The 25,863-nt window shown below is 38.1% G+C and overlaps 1 protein-coding gene across 1 annotated transcript in view; it reads right to left on the bottom strand.

Annotated features, from left to right (window-relative positions):
• Positions 1–9,110: 9,110 nt before the first annotated feature.
• Positions 9,111–25,863, bottom strand: part of PARP8 (poly(ADP-ribose) polymerase family member 8) — a 126,404-nt gene continuing 109,651 nt past the window's right edge. The window contains exons 16-26 of the mRNA XM_076362631.1: positions 22,999–23,124; positions 21,414–21,479; positions 20,016–20,083; positions 19,608–19,656; positions 18,679–18,791; positions 18,442–18,514; positions 16,396–16,465; positions 14,429–14,505; positions 13,419–13,488; positions 10,360–10,444; positions 9,111–9,718 (exon numbers count right to left, since the gene is read on the bottom strand). Coding sequence (XP_076218746.1) covers positions 9,616–9,718; positions 10,360–10,444; positions 13,419–13,488; positions 14,429–14,505; positions 16,396–16,465; positions 18,442–18,514; positions 18,679–18,791; positions 19,608–19,656; positions 20,016–20,083; positions 21,414–21,479; positions 22,999–23,124 — 900 coding nt within the window. The 3' untranslated portion in view covers positions 9,111–9,615. The remainder of the gene's footprint in view (positions 9,719–10,359; positions 10,445–13,418; positions 13,489–14,428; positions 14,506–16,395; positions 16,466–18,441; positions 18,515–18,678; positions 18,792–19,607; positions 19,657–20,015; positions 20,084–21,413; positions 21,480–22,998; positions 23,125–25,863) is intronic.

Here is a 25,863-nt window from a genome sequence, read left to right as displayed (position 1 = left end):
TTTTAAACTTACACTGCCAATTTTGCTTAGATGAAATTATGAGAGGAAATTGTGTATATAAAACTCCTTAGCTTTTAACAGCATCCTTCCTGGCACACTCTTTCAGCCACACATTCTTGTTCTTACTTATAAGTTAATAGTTTGTACACACGCTTTTCATATTGCAGGTCTGTAATTTCAATACTTTTTTATTATTCATGGCCATGCATTTTTGCATTTTAACTTAAATATCCTCAGTATTGTATTTTAATGCTAATATTTGATGCTTTTCAAAGGCTAGCTGTGTGAGCAACAGAGTGAGTGACAGGGAAGAGAACTGCAATGGATCAGAAATTCAGGTCACATTAGCATAGCTATACAGAATATGAAGTCATTGAACAACATGACAAACAGCAAAATGGTCATCTCCCCAACAAGTCCTCTCTTTTTTATATAATTTTTTGGTAGTGGAAGAGACTATTGAAGACTTTAAAAAAAAAAAAAAAAAAAGATCTGGACAAAAAAGATAAGCCAGCCTGTGAGAGAGAGCAGAGAGAGAGAAGTGCCACAGCTCAGGTTTAGCAAGTTGTTTAGCAGCCACGCAAAGACCTTTGTAACTGAGGCATAAAATGGACCAAATGCTACTGGTACTGTCAAGAGATGTGGCTGAAAAAAGATGCAAAGGTCCAAAGCATACAGTATCTGAAGGAATCTGAAGAAAAGTTGATTCTAAAAGATAAGGTAGTAAGGGAGACCTTGGTGTTTCCTTCACAAACAATAGCCATAAATCAAGATGCTTTTTAAGCCGGAAAAAAACATGTTACATGTAGGAGCAGCTCAGCAGCCACAGAATAGATTTGAGCTTTTTGATATTTATGTCCTAGTGATTAGCATGGCAAGCATGAAATCTAAGTTTGCAGAAGATAATAAAGCGCCCAATAGTGGAATAATACAATTTCACATAGATGGAATATTGCACCAAGAGCAACATGCCAGCTACGCGGTAACATGTACAGAAGAGACATGACTGGCCCCTTGGAATTCCCCATGGGCAAGAATTTAAAAGCCTCTAGCAAAACATGTCATTGCCAGAAAGACAGCAAGTCAGATCTACCAAAAGCTACCATATTAAGGTAGTTAAAAACTGTATTTGTAACACACTGCATTTGTCAAAAGTGTTGTAAATCGTGATATCCTGATTCTTAGGTCTGAGTCAATAGAACTGTTTTAATTTACATTCCTATATATAGATGCAAATATATTTACCTTTTAATATATACTTACATATTTACATTAATATGTATATTTAAATTAGCTTGGGCTCTGACTCCTCTTACCCTCAAACTTCTTCATACTGAATTAACCTTGGTAGATGATTGTGAGCAGAAATACCCCCAAGCCTCAAGCTATTTGTCTAGGAGATAGAGGGAGCAAGATTATTTTCTTAAACAGTCAGCCAAATTGTTTGTTCAGCAGCTCACATGGGAAGAATAATCTGATCAGAGTTGAAAACCAGCAAGGAAAGTATCAGCCACCTATTCCCTTTCTGGACTGTTTTACCTGTACAGACTCTATCAGAATATGTAAATAAAATATAAGACAGGCTCCAAGGAACTGTCAGCTAACTGAGCCATTCTTCATTCTGCCCGAGCCCTATAAGAAAGTTGCTACTGCCGTAAGTAAGCCTGCTACATGCAAGTACAGTGGGACATTGCCCCAAGCATGCTATTAGACTGAGCTATACAGCTACAGGACAGCAGGTTGAAGAAAACAAACAATTTTTTTCTCGTTTCTCCCAAACAATGGAAAGCTTTCTCTTTAAAAGTTACAAATTAGAATTGCTTTGCTGATGATAAGATCTGGCTTTTGTTGAGCAAACCTTAATCCAGGAGTTCCTGTATTTTTTTCCAGACATAATCTCTCGAGACTTGTGCTGCTCCTGCTTCTGCAGCAGTCACTGTTCCTGCTGCTAGTGTTACTCCCACTGCTTCAGCATTTTGCAAAATGCCAGTTTTCTGGAACTGGCTGAAATCCAATAGCTGACGCCTTGCACAGGGGTTTGCTACATTCAGTGCTGCTACTAAAAGGGTCTTATGCCCCATTCAGAGGCTTCAATTTCTCTGTGTTGAATTACACTTCTCTCCCTCGAATGTGAATGGAAAATGTTTGCCACATTTAAGAAAATCATCCTGAGGGAGCTATTATGTGGGCTAATAAAAAATGCCAATTTAAAATCTACTTTTTTTTTCATGCGCTGTTCCTCTTTTTCACCTGTTTTGACACTAGGCTTTTGCAAGGCACTGAGCCCTAAAATAAGCCTTTGTTATATTCCTTAAGATTTCTTCTCTTTAGTAACTAAAGAGCTTGCACTGTGCTCAGAGCTGGGGCATAGCAAAGTTGTGGCCCTCAGTTACTATTGGCTTCATTCATTTAATGAAACTCTATTTAAGCAGCCTCCCAATATTTCAGATGGACAAATCCCTCTGGGAGGGGGCCCAGGCTGTGTGACCCGTGCAAAATTATTTGCTGCAACCTGTATTGCACAGTAATTCACAAAAAAGCAGTTGGTCAAGCACGCAAACACAGTTTAATGAATACAGCACGTACTTTTTCCAATGGCCGTATTTTCTTAGAAGATTTTCTGCTCTTCCTCCTGTCGAAAAGGCAATGTGTGCATTTGAAAGCAGCTCTGGTCCATTGCAATAATTTTGTATTGCTGTCAATTAATGTTTGGATTATTTACCTCTTGGGTCCCACATGGAACTGTTCAACAGGTGAATACAATATGCCATAAACTTTCCCAGTGGAAAACTCACTATTGATGCACACTGAGAGAGCTCACGATGCAGTGACGTGCAAATGGAGTAGCAGTTAAGCCAAAGCTGGTATAAATCCAGTCCCTCCTGCTATCTATGGGTACTGATTTTAGTGAAGTCTGAGATTTCACCACTGATTCAGCCTTTGTTTTGCGCATTTGAAAGTCACTGTTTCTTCCAACTTTAAGGTCCCCAAAATATGGAATATCTCTTCCATTATTGAATTCAAGCTTCAGCCTGTACACTCCAATCAAAGGCAAATTATCAGTCATTTAGGGTAGCAACGATGTATTTTTTCCTCTCTCCCATAGTTATATTTGTGTAAAATACTTAACAGCATTCAAAATAACAGTACCACTTTGACTTTTCCAATCCAAAATCCACAATAACAAAATAATAAATTTAACAAAGCAAAAGCTAAAACTTTCAAAAGATAGAAGTTAGTATCCACCCATATAATTAAAATGAGCTCATAGGCAGTGAAAAAAATAGTACACTCACTGAATTAATAATCAGTCCCACAAATGTCTGCATATTTTATGAGCTACAGATGTGCATTTATACTTTAAACATACCCACATTAAAGTACGACATGGTTTGTCATATATTTGCTGTGTTTTTATGACAAAAACAGTTCTACAGAAAAACAGAGGACTTCTTTAAAGGCAATTATAAAATGCATCCTGAGGCATCCTTATGCATTTTATATGATACTGTACACGCAAAATACTGCTTTAATTCCAGTATCTCTATTTTGAACCAGTTGTGTAACCCATTCAGACAAACACAGCATGGAAAGCTGGTTTTACTGTTCAGCTAAGTGTTTTTAAAAAGACCACTGCAGAAAAATTTTACTCCAGCAATATGTGTAAAAGCACGGCATAACCTTTAGATGTCATTGAGATTAGCAAAAGTCAAGAAACTGCTTCAGACACAGTTTAATTCTTAGATGACTGTTTTAACTTTAAACAGAGTTCTCAAAATAGTGCCCAAATGCACAGTACTTGTTGAACAAATTCTGATTTATTGAAAGTAAACATTTACATTGGCTACAATGTTATAACTGTTACAAAGCTGGATAAAAGAGGCTTAAATAGCAATAGAAAGCAAGTGCAGTAAAAAGTGAATAGAGAAAATATTTGGCCTTAGTGATCTTCTGGCAGTATTTACATTATGTACATTTTGTTAAATATTTGTAGTAACTCTAAGGCACCATAGGCTAAATAGCAGGCTGCAGTACTATTTTGTGCACGGAATTTAATAAATTTATTCGGAGAAAAAAAGACGGTAGAGTTAAAAGAAACATAGGCATATTTTATGTTTACATAAAGGAGTGGCTGCTTCTTAAAATTCAAAGATACAATACATACTGGGTAAATTAAAAAATTATTTTTAGAACATTAAATTATATTGAATGTCTGTGTATAAGGACTATTTTTACTAACTTGCTGGTAAATGTTTAATGTAATCTATTCTTCAACAGGTTTTTCACACGCTAGATATGTTCCTCTAAAAACTACTTGAATTTTTTTCTTTTTTTTTTTTCCTTACAAAAGTCTTATACCTAGTACGTATACAAAATCCCAATGCAAAGTGTAATGGGTAGTAATTTACATCGTAGCCGTTCTGCGGCAGACTGAAACTTAGCAGGAGCACGCAATCAAAATACTATGAAACAGCAGCTCAAGGTGTTTTATTCCCCCCGCTCTTGTCGGTGGCTGTTGCTCCAGCCAGTGAGCAGGGGTACGAAACTGCCACCCCAGGAAAGACAGAGGAGGTCAGCGCTTTCAGACCTGATGTTTCCAAAACCAAATCCAGAAATTCAAACTACCGGTGACATCTTTGTGCATTTTATACTACACCGTGCATGCAGAACACTGCTCTGAATCTTCCCATTTTTATTTATCCCCTTCTGAAGCACAAGCGTCCCTCCACTCCTGAGCGCTTTAAGAAATAAATTTGATTATTACCACAGCCCTGGCTGACTAGACTCAAGATCCTTTCTGAACAACTTGCAGTGCTACACATATCTTAACTGCTCTTCAAACAACAGACCTTGCTCAGTTTAGTCAACAGGCTCGTCTTTCACCTTGAGGTAGTGCTTGTAATGAAGAAAATGCACAGGACACCAGATTCAACACCTCGGTTTTGCAAATAAAGTGCCGCAGGACCCTAAGTGCCCCAAGAGACAAATGGATGTGTGGCCAGCGCCAGCCAGGCTGCCGCAGTGCTGCCGGCACAATGCCCACAGCACCGGCAGACGGTGGAAGGGCCGTGCATGGCAAGGCTGGGCCCTGTCTGCCGGGGCCTTCCCAGCCCTTTCTCCCCCTCACTGTTGCTATCACGGCTGCCGTCCTGCCATCATGCAGCCAAGGAGAAGCTGCGTCTGGCTAACTCCTGCCCCGGCCTACAGGCCAGGCGCTGTGTGGGCGTCTGCACACTGACCCCATCACAACGGGCCTTGCCTCAGTGGCTTCTAAAAAACTTACCGTGAGAGCGAGGAGTGACTAGTACAAAAACCACCTACATTTGTTCAAGGGCCTGACCCTCAGTACCTCCGATGGGTGCTCAGCACAACACGGGATCAGGCCCTAAACCTATCTGTTGTGCAAATGCTAAGATTACAGAGTGTTTTTCCTCCCACAGCATTACCTCCCTGTCAGTCATGGCTCGTACTCTTTGTATCTGACTTACATTTTCCAGAGCCAAGAAGAAATCCATCTAAATTAATACAATGCTTAAGTAACTAGATACTGTTTTTATATTTATTTAGGGTTTTTTTAGTGTTTCTTTTTAAATCATGAATCTCTTCATTCAGTTGTCCCTTCTTGGGTTTTTTTTGCATTTTGTACTCATCCATGTTGGAAGTATGCTAATTGCTTCCACAGTAGTAAGTGGTTTATAAGCAAAGTATAATTGATCTAAGCACAAAGTTTTCATTTGGATTGATCTTATATTTGTATTAACAAAAGCATAATCTTAGCATTATTCATCAGATGCATTTTTAGTACCAACAGCTATAATATTAAAATTTTACAGCATCAGTAACAGTTCTTCAAGGGCTTTAGAGGAAAAATATAAGCATAAACAATTCCGGTGTCATCAACTAGTTCCTGTAAAATATTAAGCAGAATATTACACAAAATGGCCATTTTATGATAAGTAATATGGAGTCAAAGACTCAGGTTATCAAAACAGTGTAGCACTGCTGAAGAAAACAGAGCTATGCTGATTCATATCATAGGAGAAGATAACTCCAATTGTTTAACCCCTTGAATGCTAAATATCTGCCTGAATCTCAAGAAAGATTTAAAAGCATCTTTTTGGATTCCTTTCTCAATGTTTAAAATATTTAGAAGTATAAATATGGCAATTCATAATTAGAGTGCATTATTAAGGTATTAACATATTTTTTCTGTCAAACCTTCCCCATTTGAGGGCTTGTAATTTGTTGTGGGATGTAGGAAGAAGTTAGAAAGTTCTTTCCCAAGAATTCCCTTGGTTGCTCCATGCTGGACATGGTCACAGCTAGCTAGCTATGGCTTCATGGAGATTTCTACCAAGAGAGATACTAGAGCCTGGGGCTCTATTTTCTCTGATTAAAAGCTCTCTGTGAAAAGCCTACATCTTTACAGCGGGAGTTATAAAGATTGCTTTATCACCAATACGTGTGCATGGTAACAGAGGAAGGGAAATGCAAGGGCTTTGGGGATAACACAGGGTCCTTGCTCAGATGACCCTGGCTTTTGATTTTTCATCCCCTGGAATCCATGTGCATGTAAGTATTTGGAAGAATTTGGCAATATGCAACTTCCACCCTTAGATAAAACCACGAGGGAAAAATCCTTCAAAGAAAATCTCATCCTCAGGCTTTTTCATTCCAGTTCTTGGTGATAAAGTCTTTTTTTCAGCTTTGAAGTTTGCTATAGAAGGGCTATTTATTTTTGAGTAACAGACCCCCGAAGAACCTTCCTCTTTCCCCTCATCTTTTAAAAATGATGAGAACTCATATTTTGTTAAACAATCTGAAGACTCATGTTCACCTGCAGATAATGTAACACCTTAGAAAAATTTTCTCATTACTATATTGGCTAAATAAAAAAGTGACCGAGTTACTGTGTAGCAAGTGAATTTTGGTTTAATTCAATTGCTGTTTGTGTGTGACACTGGGCTTGTGTCCTTGCACTGTCCCCTACAGCGTGACACCTTCCCAGATGGCCCAGCTGCCCTGGGCATGGTGCTGCCCCATACCTCCGTGGGCTGTGTTTCCCCACACTGCAGCTTCGTCCTCCCAGTCCCTTTTCCTGCCATGCACTGTGTGGGACCTGAGCTGCTAATGCCACCTGTTAGTAATTCGGTGGCTCCTCATCTTTTTTTCTTTCCTACCAGCAAACCCCTCGTGTCTTCAGAACTACCTTTCTCCCTGAAAGGTTGTGCTCTCCCTCTCCCACTGCTTTGTAACACCTGTGCTCATCACATTCTGCCTTTTACTCTTGGCCACTCTCCTTCTCCCCCATGTGTAAGCCAGTTGGCTCAGTACTCCCTGAAGCGGGCACCTTAAAACAGCAAGGCCTCCATATACCTCAGAGCCCTGCTTCCCTCCATGCTGTCCCCTCCTCCTGCTCATCCATTTAAAACAAACCTCTGAGCAGTCTTAAAATTTGGCAGACGTGTATTCTCCCTCCCCTTTCAGTGGTTGTACTTATGATGGCACCATGCATGGCCAGTATCATGACCCAACCGTGCAAACCAAGGCTGACTCGCTGCCATAGCTACATTCCAGGCTTCTTCCTTCAAGGGGTTCACTTGTGACCCTGCTGCAGCTTGAGGGGACAGGGAAGATGACTGCTTACTTGGCTTGTCCAATTCACTCATGGTCATCTTTCTTTTCTCCTAGTTTTTTGAGGAGCCCTACCACAGTGGTGGAGTATCATCCCAGAAAGTCAACGCAGGATATCTTTATGGACTTGCTTCCTAGTTTCTTTTTGTTATGCAAAATATAGTGATTCAGACACATACGGCAGGACAAATTATAGAGAGATGGTCATTCCAGGGTTTCAGCTCCACTTCTGAATTATGCTGATTTTGTGCAGTTACACAACCTAAGGCAGTCCTTACGTAGATAGACAAATTTCAGGAATCCTCTTTGTTTCAAGAAGTTAACCTGTGTCCCAACACAAAAGATAACAATTAGAGTAGTGATTCTCAATGTAGGGGTCCACCAAATGGGGGTGAAAGCCAACAGAAATTCAATAGCAAAACAGGGATTTGCAAACAGGATTGGCTTTACAAGTCTGGATGTGAACCTAGAAAAACTGAAGTCCCCAGCAAATAAGTCTGGAGTGCTAAAATACATCTCCAAGTATGTGCTCCTAGGCCCAGTAACACTATTTTACTTGTAGGGCACTTCAATTGCAGCAAGTAATAAGGGAGTGTAGCTTGAACTAGAAAGAAGGAATCACCCATTACAGCACATCTAATGCAGTTCTGTTTAAAAGAAACAAACACGCCTGTGCTCTGTTGTGCTGTTATTTGGTGCTTCAGTATCTTTATTATGAAAATAACATAATAGAGGATTCAGTCTATTTTTGCTTTCTGAGGTGGCTTGTAATAGTTGCACGGATGGGTAAGTTGAACTGCTCTCCATATTCAAGGGTGTGATTGATGCTTCAGGATAGCTACCGTGAGGGCCCCCAAGGGCACTCATCAGGGCACCCGATATGCTTTATGCCTTGGAGACAGGGCCCCTCTCTACCTGTGTTGCCATCACGCTCACTTGGAAAAAACAGTTGTTAATTTAAAGGACAGAGAGATTTGAATTGGTTTGTTTTCTCTTAGGAATAAATTAATAAAAATATTTCACCAAGAGAAAATCAGTAAAATTTTGGATTTGTTTGTATTTTCTGATGTACCAACAATCAGCTCAATCATGTAAAAGCCTTAGTTCAGCACGTATTTCTAAATATGTGGCTAAATTTAACCACAGAGCAGTTTCACTAAAGTTAAGATGAAAACATTAAAGAACCTTGTTAATCTAAAGAAACTGTAAAATCTAGTATATAAAAGCCAAATTTGTAAAAAGGAAGTTTCAGGATTTCCAGATGTTTGCTAGGCTTGTATGATTAAAAAATGCAACTGAGCTGCTTAATGGATAAGACAGTGTTTCCAGAGAAGATAAAGAAAACTAAACATACATCATCACATTCATTACTTTTTGCTTTGTTTCACTCATTAAATACAAAATGTATTGTTGTTTTAACCTTTGACTCTAAATCCTAGCTGCATTTGTGTAAAATAAAATGAATCAAAGATAGCTGCAGGTAACCAATCTCTTTAATTTGACATGTTCCAGACAACCTTTTATTGTGTTTAAATACGAGAATATTTTACTTATTGCAAAGTATCCTGCATAATACAGGTGCTCCGCTATAAAATCTTCTCTCTTGCTTATAATTCAGTCATTCTAAATTTAAAATACCAGTATACAGTACTAAAACCTCAAATTGAAGTTTAATATAAAAATATCAGCACAAAACTCCTTTTTAAAGTCTGTTTATTGTGAGCAACCCAAATGCCTGTTTAATTATTATTAGTTGTAGTATATTAATAGACTTTGCACCCCTACAGTTGCTAATTCATACCATCTCAGGTATTTTGATGAGATAAGAAATACTAAGTAAGAAAACAGTAAGTATTCAAAGGGTTAATTTGCTTAGAATAACAATAATAAATTAGTTTTTTGCATCTTCTTCAGTTCAAAATCCAGCTTTGAGACTGAGGAAGGCTTCCAAATCACATCAATTAAATAAGAGTGGTCCTTTTAACCAGTAGCAGTTTGATTGCCAATGACTCGAAGAATCTCTTTATGAATGCTTGGTTCCTGTGTATTTATACTTGTATCACCCACTTGACCATCTTCATAACTAAAAAAAAAGTACAGAAAATAAAATCAAATTAGTGTTTTATTAATCTACCTAAAAACACCTAAAACTGTTTCGTTCAATAATCAAGAGTGCTTATTCCATTATGTTAACATGCTTCTATTAAAATGCTCTGTTGCACTTCACCATTGTATGCAGTTCCTAAACTCTAGAGAGTGAAGGATGGTAAGGCTGTCATTGTCATTGTCATTGAAACCCTGAGGCTGAATAAGCCACTAGGACCCAAAGCGGACAAGTCATAGGTGAGAGGGGAAATGCTCACATCATGGACAGGAAGCCTTTAATGATTTCCTCAGCTTTAAAACATACAGCCAAATACAAATGATGTTTTACGATACATGGATAGACTTACGGTAACATGAGGTAATGCTACAGAGTGGGAAAAATCAGTAACTCTCCATTCGTTTATCCTGTAACAAAACATCTACTAAACCTTTGTCACTAGCTTATCCATACATTTCCTAACAAAAGTAAGTACAGAGAAAGATAAAAAATGAAGTGATACTGAAAAGAATTAAGAAGAAACGTCTTTTATCTGCTTCAATTACAAATATTGGAGGGAACATGGGGAAAAAGGTCTAGGACGAACAGAAGTTGAATGTTAAAAGAAGCTTTGTACTCACACAAAGAAAAATCTTGTACACACGTGATCCGTATTGGGAACTACCCATATCTCTCCATGTTTGTGCAGATCGGATGAGGTTATCACTACCAGGGAAAGAATAAATTTTATAGTGATGAAAACATGCCTGGAAAATATTGCTTTGAAAGATTTGCCTTTTTATACACTTTAAATAGCCTTCTGGGAATGTGTAGTTTTCCACTGCACATCTGTGGTGTGGTGTAGACTCTGAGTTGGCTGCTAGTACAAACAGGGAGATGAACTTGATTCTTGTTTCCAAAATGTTATATTTTCCAGAAAACACAGATGCTTGATGTATGGGAGCAAGCTGTTAATGGGAATGAAAAATGAAAAAGTATATTTATTAAAAACTGATTTTAAGCGGCCATAGGGCTGTTAAGGAGGACCTGAGTCAACTAATCAGCCTTTGGAGATATTTTGTGTTTGATGATGGCTGAGCCAAAAATAAGATGTTAAAGACAAAGCCTGAAACTGAGATATGACAAATTTGGGATCTGCAATACTACCAAATATTTTTAAAAATTAAGCATAGCAATTATGACTCAAGGGGATCACGAAGCTTGCCAAAACTTGCTCAATGTTTAGAAAACAGCAATGTATGTGACGATAGGTTGTTTACCAGCAGAACGAGGACAACACAGGAAAGAAACCTTTTTATTGGTAGGTAGAAGCTATACCATCAATCTGCATTTGAAAAGATTTCTAGAAATGCATTTAAACAGCATCCTGCTGGACAACTTGTCCAACTGTGGGATGAGCAGGTTCACCGTGTGCTGGGTGAAGAACTGGCTGAAGGGCAGAGCTCAAAGGGTTGTAGTGAACGGGGCTACATCTGGCTGGTGACCAGTCACCAGCGGTGTTCCTCAGGGCTCAATTCTAGGGCCAGTTCTGTTCAATAAATTTATCAACGATCTGGATGCAGGAGTTGAATGCACCATTAGCAAGTCTGCTGATAATACCAAACCGGGAGGTGCTATTGACTCTCTTGAGGCACAGGAGGCCTTGCAGAGGGATCTAGGTAGATTCGAGCATTGGGCAATCATCAATGGCATGAAATTTAACAAGTCCAAATGCCGGATTCTGCACCTAGGACGGAGTAATGCCAGGCACAAGCATAAATTAGGAGAGGAGTGGCTGGAGAGCAGCCCTGCAGAAAGGGATCCGGGGGCACTGGTCGACAGCAGGCTCCACAGGAGTCAGCAGTGTGCCCTGGCAGCCAAGAGGGCAAACCGCATCCTGGGGTGCATCAAACACTGGTGCATAACCAGCCGGTCAAAAGAGGTGATCATCCCACTGTATTCAGCGTTGGTGCGGCCTCACCTTGAATACTGTGTGCAGTTCTGGGCCCCACAATTTAAGAAGGATGTGAAGGTCCTTGGATGCGTCCAGAGGAGGGCAACAAAGCTGGTGAAAGGGCGGGAAGGCATGTCCTGTGAGGGGCGGCTGAGGACTTCGGGCTTGTCTAGTTTGCAAAAAAAGGAGGCTGAGGGGCGACCTCATTGCTCTCTACAGCTTCCTGAGGAGGGGACGTGGAGAGGGAGGTGCTGAGCTCTTCTCCCTGGGATCCAGTGATAGGACACGCGTGAAGTGTGCGCTCCAGGGGTGGTTTAGACTGGACATTTGGAAGCATTTCTTTACCAAGAGGGTGGTCAAACATTGGAACAGGCTTCCTAGCGAGGTGGCTGATGCCCCAAGCCTGTCAGTATTTAAGAGGCATTTGGACAATGCCCTTAAAAACATGCTTTAAACTTTGGTCAGCCCTGAACTGGTCAGGCAGTTGGACTAGATGATCGTTGTAGGTCCCTTCCAACTGAAAGAGTCTATTCTATTCTATTCTAACACTACCATGAATAAATGCATATTCAATTTTTATACCATTTCTTCCATGACTTGTAGTTTTTAACAAACATTTACCTCTCGTGATTAATTTTATTTAAAATCTCTATTAACCACCTCCCCTAAACACTTCTTTTCACAGAAAAATGAAGTGAATATGAATAATGTAAAATATATATTACCAAATATTTAAAATTCACTCTTATAAAATCAATGATCCATTAATAAGTGTGAGGAAAGAACAATGTGCATGAAAAAGTCCTTGTGAAAGATGAAATTTTTAGTTAGAAACTTCAGGCATTAAAGGCCAAGTAAATTCTAGTAAACCCTAGATTCATTTCAAATCTTCTGCTTAAAGTTTTAGAACTAAGCTTATGTATTTTTCTGTCCAGATCAAATTGCCTTTTCATGTTGACAAACATCTCCTTAATCATATTAAATATTTCATTTGAACATTCTCAAAAATATATTAAAAAAATAGCATTTTGAAATAGCATCTTTTCCATTGTCTGTCTTAATTTTTACTTTTATAAATAAACAAATGCTCCAAATGAAGGGCAAACTGAGTTTAATATAATTTCTTTTTGTTTGGCCAATGAGACTAATGACCAATTACTGGTACAATTCTTATTCAAATTTCATAATTCTTAGTTCTCAAAACCTGCTGAGGTTTCACTAGTTATTAAAAGAATAGCCAAGTCTTTCAAGAATGACTGTACTCATATGCACTGGATTTTAACTTCACAAAATTTCTGAAGCAGTCAGAGTGAAAGGACTGGTTACCATTTGCCTGAACAGTGAAAATTATTTGGAAATTCAATAGGAAAGCTGTTTTTTCTGACTTTTAGGTGTTTAATGCATTTGTCAAGAGCTTGCAAAAAGTCAGTGTTTCAAATAAAGGCCACAACTTGGGTTATCTTGATGGCTTAGGAATATGGCTACGTTTGAAAGACAGACCAGATGATCAGTCGCTACGTGCATATGATTATTTCATGAAAATTCAGCATGTGTTACAGGTTTTGTTCGAAGAGTGAAACATTCTGAACTGAAATATAAAGGTCAGCTATATAAGCAAGTACTTGTACGCCTACCAGTAATGTCTTACCTAAAACCAACCAATACTGGAACTAAAGGTCTCACTGATTTGCATCCAGTAACACTGTGTCCATGACTAAAACAATTTTTCCAGGGCTTTCAGCTTACCTTCACATAAGGCTATGCATTTTAAGTTACGGCTTTGCAAAAATTGTGACTGTTGTCCTTTCTTCTGTGACTGAGACGTAAAAACATGAGAAAACTTAATTAGTGCATTAAGACAAACTGAGTGAAAAAGTAACAAAGGAGAGGGCTGCTATTTTCAGTGGTTTATTAATGAACAAAGATAGAGGCAGTCTTTCTAAAACATTTCTATTTTATTTCTAAATGTGACAGAATTTCTAAAAACATTTATATTATTTGTTTGGATTATTGTAGGAGGAATTTGAACTCCTTTATACAGAAAGAACAGTTCCTAATTATTACAGAATTAATAATACTATTAGACATATCAGAGTGTTACTGATAAACAAATTGATAGCAGAAAAAAAAAAGGTGAATTTGATCACCGATTCATTGGCCGCTACCCCGATATTTTACCGGCCTTCCCATTTCTGAGGGCTTCCGCTGTTACATACCAATCTCTCTCCAAAGCCAGATTATTCTGTAGTTTCTATGTGTTAACTATGGAGACAGATGTAAGATTTCTTTCTCAAAATTTAGCCCTACACATAAATGCTGTGAGTTTGCTTTAGATAAAGCAGAATTGTAATGGTTTAATATGTAAAAACCATGAAAAAGAAAAACTGGCTTGCTATAAATGAAATGCTATTCATTTTCAGTAACCACTCTCAATTCCTTTTGCATCATTCTTCTGCAAGTCTAGAACTCAGAAAGCAAGGGCTTGCTAAGGGTCATAATGCAACCTGTATTTAATTTTCATTCTCTTCCTAAATTCTTCTGCTTGGAAAAGAAGGGCACAAGACCTGCAGGATACTCTGTAAATTGTTACTAAAAGCAGTTGGGCTGTATTTGACGTTTGCAGTCTCTGAAGTTGTTGATTTTGTTCAACAAAATAAAACTGTTAGCTTTCACAAAGGGAATATTACTTCCTTTTCAGCTATCAAGGTCCCAAGCATAAAACCATAAATCTTCCAGAGATTGTTGATGTACTGTACCTGTGATGTATTACTGCCCTTACTGCCTGAAGCTGGTTCATCTTTAGCTGACACCTTCTGCTGCTTCTTGTTCATCCCTAGGAATATTAAAATCATATAAGATACCCTGGCATATAAATACCATAATAAGCGAAATTAAGTATGGAGAATGAAATAGGCAGCACAGTGGGAATCACAGTCCTCTGCATGGCATCCAAAAAGCTAATGAACTTTGTCATAGAATAACTCAATTTAATCCTGCAAATTACCAGTACATCTGCATGTATTGCAAAGACTTTAGGAAAGTCAAGTTAGCACTAAGTAGGTGCAAAAGCAGACAAACATGAGCTTAAATTCCACTGAATGCAGCTCAGGTATGCTCTTAGGTAGCTGCTTAACAGAGTTGCATGTCAGCATGTCTTGAGTCTAACTGACCCTATTCAGGCTGAGGGAACACTGTCTGATTTACTGTGGGTGGGATAGTAAAATCACGAGAGAAAGAACGTTAGATACTAATCTTTAACAGTTTATTTAGACTTATTAGAAGTCTAATTAATTTTAGGAGCAGTTAATTTATTTAAAGTTTTAAAGTCTACCTTGGTTTAATTAATTTACCTACACATAAAAGTATTAAATTGTTTGTCAGCCACATTGGATCCAATTTCCATCTCAGAAATCTAAACACCTACATTTGTGCCTTAGATCTCTTTCATATTCCTCATGTTGGTTTATATAGAATTCCTGTATCATATGCTACTACAGGCTTCCTCGCCTTTCCAGTATCCCGTATTTCTTGGCAGTTTGCAAACACAGACTGAACTATGGAGAAGTTTAACTCTTTGAAGGAATGGGGAGTGTAGGACTCCTCCATGGTTTTTATTGGCATCAAGTATTACATACTTCATAGGAACACAGGCCTCCTTTCTGGAGGAGACTGGATGGAAGGGACCAAGAAAGGTAGAGTGATGAGAAAAAACACATTGAAGCTGACAAAGCAGTGTTGTCCAAAAAGAAGGGCATTTTGTTAGATAATGATACTGCAACCTGCACTTTTCGTGAGTCCTAAAAAGCTTCCATACTCATGTAATCTCTGAAAGCTAAAAGTGCATTTAGAGATTATTGATATTGAAATTCAATAAATAGTAGTAAAAAACGCTGAGCTCTTAAAATGAATTGTGACATTACCTAAAAATACTGAAAATCAGAAAGCATAAATAAAACTCTCAGAATTGTCTACATGCACATAAACACACATTCAACTATACCAGCACTTTCATATGTGAGGAAATGGTAAATACAACATACCTAAAGGAAAAAGTCACCATATTTTAAAATCTCTTACGTTTCTTAATATACACATTGGTGTACCTTGTTTCTATTATGCTTCCACTTATGATTTAATTCTTATATGGAAAACTCTGCATGACTTACTTTTGGATTTATTATTGGGACAAATTATGTTCCCTCCCCTTCTCATGCTAAAACAAACATATGTCCTATACTTTCTGTGTAATCCTATACTAACAAACATGTCCTATACTTCCTGTGTAATCCTGACATGGCGATACTGGGGAATACTCTTAAATATACACAGCTGAACATGTCTATTCACGAATATTTGTTTTGTCAGATCAGGTCATAAAAGCCCATGAATCCATAGATAATGTTAGAAGGACTTAGGCAGATACTGAGAAAAAATCACAAAGTTGGATTTCCACTGCATAATCAAGACCTGCTACATTACACACAGCATCCAGTATTAGCTACTATTTACTGCAAGCACAGTTTCAAGATACTGAGCACCTTGGAAAATGAGGACAGGTATTTAATAAGGGAATTTAGATTTTCTATTTTTTGAATAAATTAAATCTTGGTCAACAAAGATAAAATCTAATACAGTGTTGTAAACAGTGAAGCTGGTAAGAAAAGCAGTAGACTGAGATACCCCCCAATATTTCTCCAACTTTAGAGTGATTTATAAATATCACCTGAGTAACCAAATGATATGCTTGACAATGGACTAAGGTAGATTCCACTTCCAAACATTGCACCATGGAGCTGAAAAAGAGCGCAGTGGTTGTTTAACATTAATTTGGTTATCTGGACAAAATAATAATGATAGGAACAGGTTGTAATGTAGGTAAGCATCTGCCCCACTGCACTAATATATTGCCTGGTAATAAATAGTGTTCAAAGAACTCTTTAAAAAAAAATCATGCTTGCAAATATATAACTAAAATACTGTATATTCTGGAAACCATGTCCAAATGCCCAAACATAATTTTACATCAGATTTATATATAAAATTGCATTTTCTGTTTTTAAATCTAACATTATCATGGAGGATGCCTACAGAGGGTGCTTCTGTACATGTCCAAATACACCTCAGCCTTGTTAAGGCTGAGGAAGCTCAGCATGTGTCTCACATCAAAACCTTGGCAGGAAGCACAGCTGAAGCCAGCCTCTGTGAATCAACAGCAGCAACAGCTGCTTTTGTTTTCTTTAAGGTAAGAAATGAAGAGATGGTGATGACACTGGTCATATGCTATAGAAAAATTTAGTCACTAGGTCAGCCTGAGTACTGGAGGAATGGGTTCAATCAAGCTTTTTGCCTGAGCCAATTCAGACATGCATATTCCATCACTGCAGGACTGTGCTTTAGCCACAAAGCTACCAGCTGTCTGAAAAGAATAGAGGAAAGGGAAGACTCTTCTTCACCAACATCACTGTTCCATGTCACGAAGCTTGGGCTAAGCAACAAAAGTGAGCATTTTTTATTGGCCCTGCAGTAATTTTCTTGTCTAGAAAGGGGGAAATACGGGTTTCACTTCTCCACCAGGGACTGCTTTGTGTGGAAAAGCTTTTAAAGAAAACACATCAAGTAATTGTTGGAGCACAAATGAGAACCCAGAGTATCTCCTACCTAGGTAGATGTTATAACCACTGGGCTTCACAGTCATGCTCACCCTTATTTCTTTCCTCTGACCCAATGATATTTACATTGTCTTTGCAATATGCCTGAGCTCTCCTAAGAATGTGCAAACATGCCTTCATTCCTCCAGATCCTACAATGTTGTATAGGATCCCTGGTGAGTGGATCTTTTTCCTGACTGGTTGGTACTGGTGTAAATAGGATGAACTGGGCTCAGGATATGCCTTAGGTGTGTGACAGATCTAAAAATGGTGACTTGTATAAAATAGGGCTTTACTGCTTCCTCCTATTCCCAGTATCTCAACCCTCAACACAAAAATAAGCATAAACAAAGGGGTTTACTTTGGTGAATTTTGGTGTGTAAATCCTGCTTTCTTGGGGAATTATCTTCCAAAGACACTAATAAAAACACCCAAACCACTAAGAGGAACAGCAGAGATTTCCATTTCCTTTTTTTCAATGTCTTCTGTATCCCGATCCTTAGTTAGCACCCTGGGATCCTCCTCCAAGGTATCATGGACTCAGCTCTGGGGAAGAGCTGTCAAAACCATGATGCTAAAACATTCTGAGTTACAGCTCCCCAGTCCCTCTGGTACTGCCTACTTTGTTCTGCAATAGTGGTCTCCTGGTGATTCATCTGAGAAAACTAACTGAAGTTTGCAATAGCTTCCTCCTGGCTAGTACACTCGTATTTCCATTCCCAAGGAAACCAGAGGAGAAGAGAAGATGCCGTAAACTCAGTTCCTGTAAATCTAGTATGGTCTTGGATCCTGTAACATGGAGATAATTTATGTAGCTCTAAATTTTAATCCCAAGACTGCTTTTAAGCAGTACTGAGCTAAGCCTCCTGGAGGTGCTGCTCTGCAATGTAAAATTGAAACACTGATTCCAGCAATGGGATTTCTAGCCATTTTAGCAGACACATTATTTCATTTTAATTGCATCAGAAAAGTACCTTTTCCAGGAAACAAGAGGGTATTTGAAATCATCCCTTTTTTCCACCTATATGACTACCAGAACCACACCCCCTGAAAACTTGCCTAAGCTAGTATGTAAACAAGCATGCACAGGTTAGCTAAAATCTATTTAGTCTACTATTTACCTGCAGCCTCGTATTAGAAGCAACAACTAAGCCGTTCCTCAGGATGGAATGCCAATTTTCAATGTGTGAGCCACTGAAAAAATGACAAAGAAAGCGTTAAAATCCACAGTGTAAAATGCAAAATGAAATCAGTAATCCTTTAAAACAATAAATTCACAGCTGTAAACCTCATGGCAAGAACAAAAAAATAGCATGGCATTTTGATAACCTTTAATTAATATGAATATATGTACTTACTGAAATGCAAAGGTACTTCCGTAGAGATTTTTAGCAGCTCGGAAATTGGATTCTTTGGCTGGTGGACTGCTGAGAAGTAGGAACTGGTGGGGAGTGTGCATAAACTTTAGTTGCTGTAAAATATAACAGTGCACAAGTGAAAAGAAGTTGATTAACACAAAAGCATTGTATTTTCATAATGATAGTTCTTAAGATACCATGCTGTTTCACACAATACATGACTGCATCTAAATAACTACATGAACTAAGTTGAAATTGGTCTCATTACTATAGTTTTTATCTGAAATCAAACAGTAAAAATGTCTTTCAGTTTATAAAACATATGGAAGTTTCTGAAACAGATTTCAGCCTAATATGGCTCTAGTAAAGTAATTAAATTGAACAATTTCATCATGGTATTCTGATCAGAGCTGGCTTTGAATTAAGGTTCAGATTTGAAAGGCTGCAGATTACTATGCCCTTAATCAGAGGATCAGAGGCACACATACTCAGAAATGAACCTCAGCACCATTCCTCTAAAATTCAAGAGCTATACTTTTTTAAGGCGTACTTATATGTGGATCTCCTGGTACATCATGTTTGTGTGCACTGCTTTCTGCACAATTCTGTATCTAATGTTCTATATGGTAACAAAACAAGTAGTGAAGTTATTCTCACCCAATCTCAGATGACTACAAAGTAGACACTTGTATCTGAGCTACTCAACTAGGATTTTTCTGAGCGTTATTCCTTTGACCTATTTTAGATATTGACAGCATGATGCCATGAGTTATGACCTGAAACTGCCTATTTCTCTCCTTTGTCTATTAATGGAGTCCATGTGATTACTTTGCATGTAGACATCTATGTTTGGCTAGGAGACTCTCACCTAAAATACTAATACAAACCATGAGAAATGAGAAAATAATAAAGAACCCACTGACACTTACCCTATTTACCGGTAGCTTCACAATATGTGATCTATTACTAGAAATAACCCTAAAATAAGAAACAGTTAGATGTATTAGACATGGTAACCAAACAGGACTTTTCTTAAAAATGTGTTATGAATGGACACCACAAAGCACCCAGCTCCAGGCCTTTGAACCTATCAGATTGGAAATAGACCAAATCTTGACTAGAAAATGAGATCAGAGGCTGTACAAATAAGCTGGAGTCTTTCCACTGTTTTCAGAGGACCCAGATGAGGTCAGAAACAGTCCAGAAACCTGCAGTTGCAAATGTCAACCCTGATGTTAATTCTTAGGGTTTGCTTATACCAAATTACACTGGTGAAGTGATTAGTCATTAAACTTGGTACTTTAATAATTATCATCTCATGTGAGTCAATTTCATACCATTGTAGAAGAGGATGTGCAAGTGGGTCTTGTTTATCCATCTGCTTCTTTATTTCCAAGTAAGGTGCCTAGAAAAGAGTAATTATGTTCTTTATTTCTAGTTGAAATCATAAGGTTAAATTTTTTGTTATATTGCCCATGATTTCATTTATTAAAACAAATACATGGGACTCATTATTAGGCTTAAATCATAGTTTTACTGACATAGCGTTGTAGAGTTATAAATATGTTTTGACAACAACAAGAATTAATATAGCAATTATTTTCCCTGGAGTAAAATAATAAGCATATAATTAGCATCAAAATGAGTCTATTATAGCAAACATTGGTGATCTCAGGGAGAACAGCAGAAGACGTCTATTTATGTTTGGCTCTTGGATTAAGAAATTGGACTGGAACTTGAAAAAATTAAGACTCTCAAAATACCCCAAGATAATCCATTCCATTTTTTTTAACTGTTTCATGGTATAAACTGGTAAAGTAAAACACTGTATCAGCTTATAATCCCTTTGAAAACCTTTCTTGATTTCAATCACAGTGCAAAGCATCCTTTTAAAACTCTTCAGTCCAAGAATTATTTTAACATTAAAAAAAAGCAAAATGGTTATTTTTCTTTTTAAAAGACATTCTATAAGGTAACAGAAATACCTGATTTTTTTAATTTTTACAAGATGTTACATTAAGTAACAAAAATATGTGAATTTTAATTTTCAATTTATTTTGCTCCTCTCTACACACCTCATTATTCATTCCAGAAATCCAAAGTACTTTATGAATACATATAGAGCAAGATTTATAAACTGTTGTGAGGTTACATTTATATAGCAGTTGGAAAAGCAATGTACATGGGAGAGATTTGAGTTATAATCAGCTAGGCTGTTTGGGAAAGGAGGTGTAACAATAAACATAAGTATGGCTATCAGATTCTGTCCCACTGTGAATATTGAGAAATCATATGGTAGTAATCCCAAGAAACCCAGCCTTCAAGTCCCCAACCATACTTAGAGCTGATCAAGTGGTTTGCTATAATAGAAATAAAGCTATCATTCAGAACACTCACAAAATCAATTTCTTTTGCTTTGGAAATAAAAGACCCAGTTTGGCTTTGATATTTCCAGAAATGCAGCAGTTGGTGATTATCTCATTACAAAGTCCCATTCTGCTGTTATTATCTCTTATTTAAACTTCAAAACATCTGAGTTCTACTTCATCACTTTTATTTGACTGCCATTAGGGATACTCCAGGTTTGTTATTTTTAACATACATTTTAATCTTATTATAGCTCTATAGGAAAGAGATGATACTATTGACTTCCCTACCCATCACAGGCAAGCAATATAAACACCTTCCTAGTTCTAGAAATAGCAATTAAGTTAGGTAAAGATTTTTAAACTCACCTGTGTCATCTCTCTAATAGAAGTGATACTGTCCAACGCTTTCATGACTCGGTCATAATTCTTCTTCTGATGTAGCATGAAATAAGCAAATAAATTAAAAGAGTATTAGTCTTTGGCTCTACAAAAACCTGAATTGAGTGTGTATAAAACCAAAGCTAGGACGAATGTTCAGCAAACCAATCCTTTCAAACATTTCTAACCAGTAGCTTCCTTCCACCTCACACATAGACGCATTCATAGTCCAGGAAAATTCCCCGAAAAAATACTATCATGATGGTTTTTCTTTGAATTTCACTGGAATCTCCAACACACTCAAAAAATTAGCTCACTTTTTAAAGAAATATTTGTAACCAAACACAGGTTCTGACAGTTATTTGGACAACATGCTATTAAGCTGAATAATGCAGTGACCAAATAAATTTTAAATAAAATGCTACATAAACAGATGTATTTACTTTGCTAACAGTTCTATAAAACAACAGAGGTCCTTCAGTTGTCCCTCTGCCTCACCCTGATCCTTGCCTACCTTCTGCTTGGGAACCACTACCAGACGGCTCCACCTTTTCTGAGTGGATGAGCTTAACAGTCCATGCTTCACCAGCTCCATATGTCACGTCACCTTCAGGAGCTTCACTGTTCCCCATCTTTGGGTCTTGCCAACTTCTGCCCATGGGCTTTCACCTTGCCCATGCTGGCAAGAAGGTGGGAGGACGCGGTGTGGGCCCTGCCAGCCCAGGGGCTCTCTCCATTCCTCTCTGGTGTGACGCTCTTTCATATTCCCTCGTCTGCTTCAAACTCCTGCCTTGCCCAGCCACCAGACTAGCTGTCTCCTCATCAGACCCCTTCCAAGCACCTCCTGCCAAGTCTTTCTTCCCACATGCTACAGAACATGCTCGCCCCTTCCTGAGGAAGAACCACTGCTAACTGGCCTTTGTTCAGAAAAAGTTAAATGCATCCCAATGCAGGACATCCAAAGTTCTCATATATGCCCTTGGGGATGGCTCAAGTGAGATGTAATAGTTCATGGCTTCTCGAGAGCTTCCCTGAGAGGCAGTATTTGCAGCCTGAGGAGCAAGTAGTGCAAACACAATTCTTTACTTCAAAACTGATGCTTGTACAAAACTCGACTATTATGTCAATATTTGATAAAATTACATTTAAGGACTTAATTGTTTGCAAAGAGAAAATGAGATGACAATAATAACTACTTTAAGAATAAAAAGATGGACTATAAATCCCCCGGTTTACATGGTCTACACCTCCCAAAGGCCATCTTTCTCTTTGTGTCCAATGTGTACACTGAGAGAAAGACACTAAGAATATAAAATTTTGCATCTAGAATTTGTACCCTAAAAGAATTTTTTGGCTTCAACATAGCTTTGCATGCAACTTGTAGTTTATACTCAGATACCTTCTCAGAGACAATTAAAAAAGCTACAAAGTTCTGAAAACAGTCACAAGCTTGTGATATATTCTGGACCTGTATCTCTTACAGTAAAGGAGACTCCTCCAGAAGAAGGCTTTGTTTTGAAATCTCATGCATGACTAAAACCAAGCTACGACATAATGAAAGGTAACTACTTACCCTGGGGTTAAAGGCCAGCATCTGAGGATCATTAGGATCAACTACAGAAGGATATGGCTCAAAAATGACAACTTTCCTAGGTGACTCTAATGCAGACCGACACATGGATACTAACAGATCAACCACCTAGGGATAAAGAAAAATATTTATTCAGTATATGTACTTTCATATTGTATCTTCCAGTCTGCTTTTTTTACACATTATAGTAACACCATATTTCATTGTTACCTATATTACCCAAACCATGTTATGCACAGGATATAGTTTAGGACTGAAATTTTTCCATTGACCTCAACAGGCTTTGGGTTCAGCCCTGGTACATTATTCCAGGTGCATAAGTAGGACCAGTATCTGGTCCTAAATGTATTATCATGTCAAATACATTGCTTGCAGTCCTGCTTTCTCTTGTGCACATGTGCTAACTCCTGGATTAAATTAATTCTCTAGGGAAATGAAGTCATGCTGGATCTATGTATCTCTGTACAGTAGGTGCCAGTGAAAGACGTTGCTCAAGAATGAGGAAGGGTTTGTGAATCTGTACCACTGCCTGCTGTTCTCCTGAAGACTGTAATCATAGCAACACTTGTAAACATTGCTTCTGCTAAAGCCAGAACAGTGCAGTGATTTGTCATTTGCATGGCTCACACTGGGACATCGTCTTCCTTCCATCCCGTTGTACAAAATTACAACATGGTTTTGAGTATCTGTGATTTCCAAGATTTCACCATAAGATCATGCGTGTAATATGTACACAGGCATGTATTCACATATGTGCACATAGGCACATATACAACTTAGCAACAGATGTCTGTATAATTGTTTCAAAATTTGTAATTCAGAGGTTAAAAATAGAATACAGCAATCACAAACCAGAGAGAATGAAGCTTTCTGGCAGCTGTGAAACCTAAATCCAGCTCATAATGAAATCCAAAGTTGCTACATAAAAATGTAGCTGAAAATTAGCTCATTTCCCCCTGTTTTTTCTGTGCTTTCTGAAAACATTCCTGTGTGAAAACAGGCTTTTCCATGAAAGAAAGGAAAAGCTGAGATGAGTCGTACTTAGTAGGCATCCCTGGTTACTCCCACAACTCCACACGGATCAGATCTCATCTCACAGCTCAAGCTGTTCTAGAAGTTTTTATATATCTGCCACTGTATCTGATCATTTGGAGGAAAAAAAATGATGATGCTTTAGAGAAGCAGAATGAGAATAAGAATCATGAAAAGGAACTGCACGCAGTGAGTCATACTGCTGCCATTCTCCTCCTCTGCTCCTTTAGCATGAATGGACAATTTTGTCCATCAGTTTAAAAATATTCTGTTAGTTCCAGTTACTAAATATCTCACATATATTGAAAAATGAAGTTATTTAAATAATGATCCCTTCCTCCATGGTGCTCTGATTACTTTTCAGTTTATAATACCTGGAACTGTGATGAATGTTTCAAAATAGGGCATCTGCATTAGCATTTGCAAAGACCAGGAGTCTGCATACACAGCCAGGTCAGGCAACGGGCCTGCAACCGTGTAAATGTATTACCATGAAATTGAGCCCAAGTTCATACACCCTGCTTCTTAGAAGCACTTCTTAGCCTCCAGTTGCAAAACATTACTAGAGAAGAGTTGAGTCCCTGAATCTCTTAATACAGTGACTCAAAGTTGTCTTTCTTTATGATTTGCACGATGGGACTTCATCTTAAAATTGCCACAGTTCTTCCTAGAACACCATCCCAAAGCCCTCCTTTAAACCAATTGTTGACGCCTATATGGTTTCTCGCCATGATACCTGCATATTCCTCTGACATGGGGAAAAACGTGCATAGATTAGCCTTAGTTAGACCCCTGGTTTCCCCTGAGATTATTGTTTTGAGCAGACGGAATGCAGAGCAACTTAAATTGGGAGGTAAGTGTAATACAAATGTTATAATATAAACTTGCGTACGTGTTCCTTAGTAATAGGAAGTGCTGTGGATCTAGTAAATGTCCTTATAGCTGGGGCTGAGCTCCTCCTCCTTAACAGTAGGTACTGAAGTACCTAAGTAAAGATTAAAGTATTTTCAAGGAGAAGACGACACTTGCTGATGACAACTCCCTCTTATGACATCAGTCTCTCAGACAGTGCCTCTTTCTCTCCAGACACTCTCTACAGGGAGTTTGAACTATCAACAAATCAGGCATTTAACTTTCAGGCATTTTGACTACGTGACTAAAATAAGGCAAGATGAGTTCTGGCTTGAAAGTTTTAGAAAGTACAATCACTTATTATTAAGGAGGAGCCATCAGAATATTGGGAGTGACAAAGTAGGGGTATATACCTTAGGAAACTAGCTGAAAGGCCAGCAGAAAAAAAACAGGGTGTGATTTCTAATAATGGGAACCGGTATTTAGGCTCCTTCACTACACAAAATGATTTGGAGGAAGATTCATCTGACAAAAAGTAGAGATTCACAATGCAAACACCTACCTCTTACTAGTCAGCCTAGGCTCTCTTTCTAATCAACGGAGAAAATAACCACTGTGCTGATAGTCTATGCTGTGATTCACACTATCTTAAACTAATATCAAAAATAGCTCAGATGAATCAAACCCTAGAAATGCTTAATTCTTTCTGCAAACAGGAATGGGAGCTCAACCAGATCAGGTGTAGTGAGCTGTGTGCAATGCTATCACTAGAGTGAAACTTAGCAAAATTTAGTCACCTAGGTGCAATGGGACAATCAACAAAACCTCTTATCTAACTCTTTTAAGCACCGTTAAGGTTGTAATCACTTTAGTACTCTACAGCAAAGCTCTGTACATGTAGAGATACGGTAGAGATCTAGAGCAAGCTCCACATTTGCCTGCAACAGTGATCCCTACATAAAA

The sequence above is a fragment of the Aptenodytes patagonicus genome, chromosome Z (genome assembly GCF_965638725.1).
Source record: "Aptenodytes patagonicus chromosome Z, bAptPat1.pri.cur, whole genome shotgun sequence".
Classification (NCBI taxonomy): domain Eukaryota; kingdom Metazoa; phylum Chordata; class Aves; order Sphenisciformes; family Spheniscidae; genus Aptenodytes; species Aptenodytes patagonicus.
This window is presented reverse-complemented; position numbering and strand designations above follow the sequence as displayed.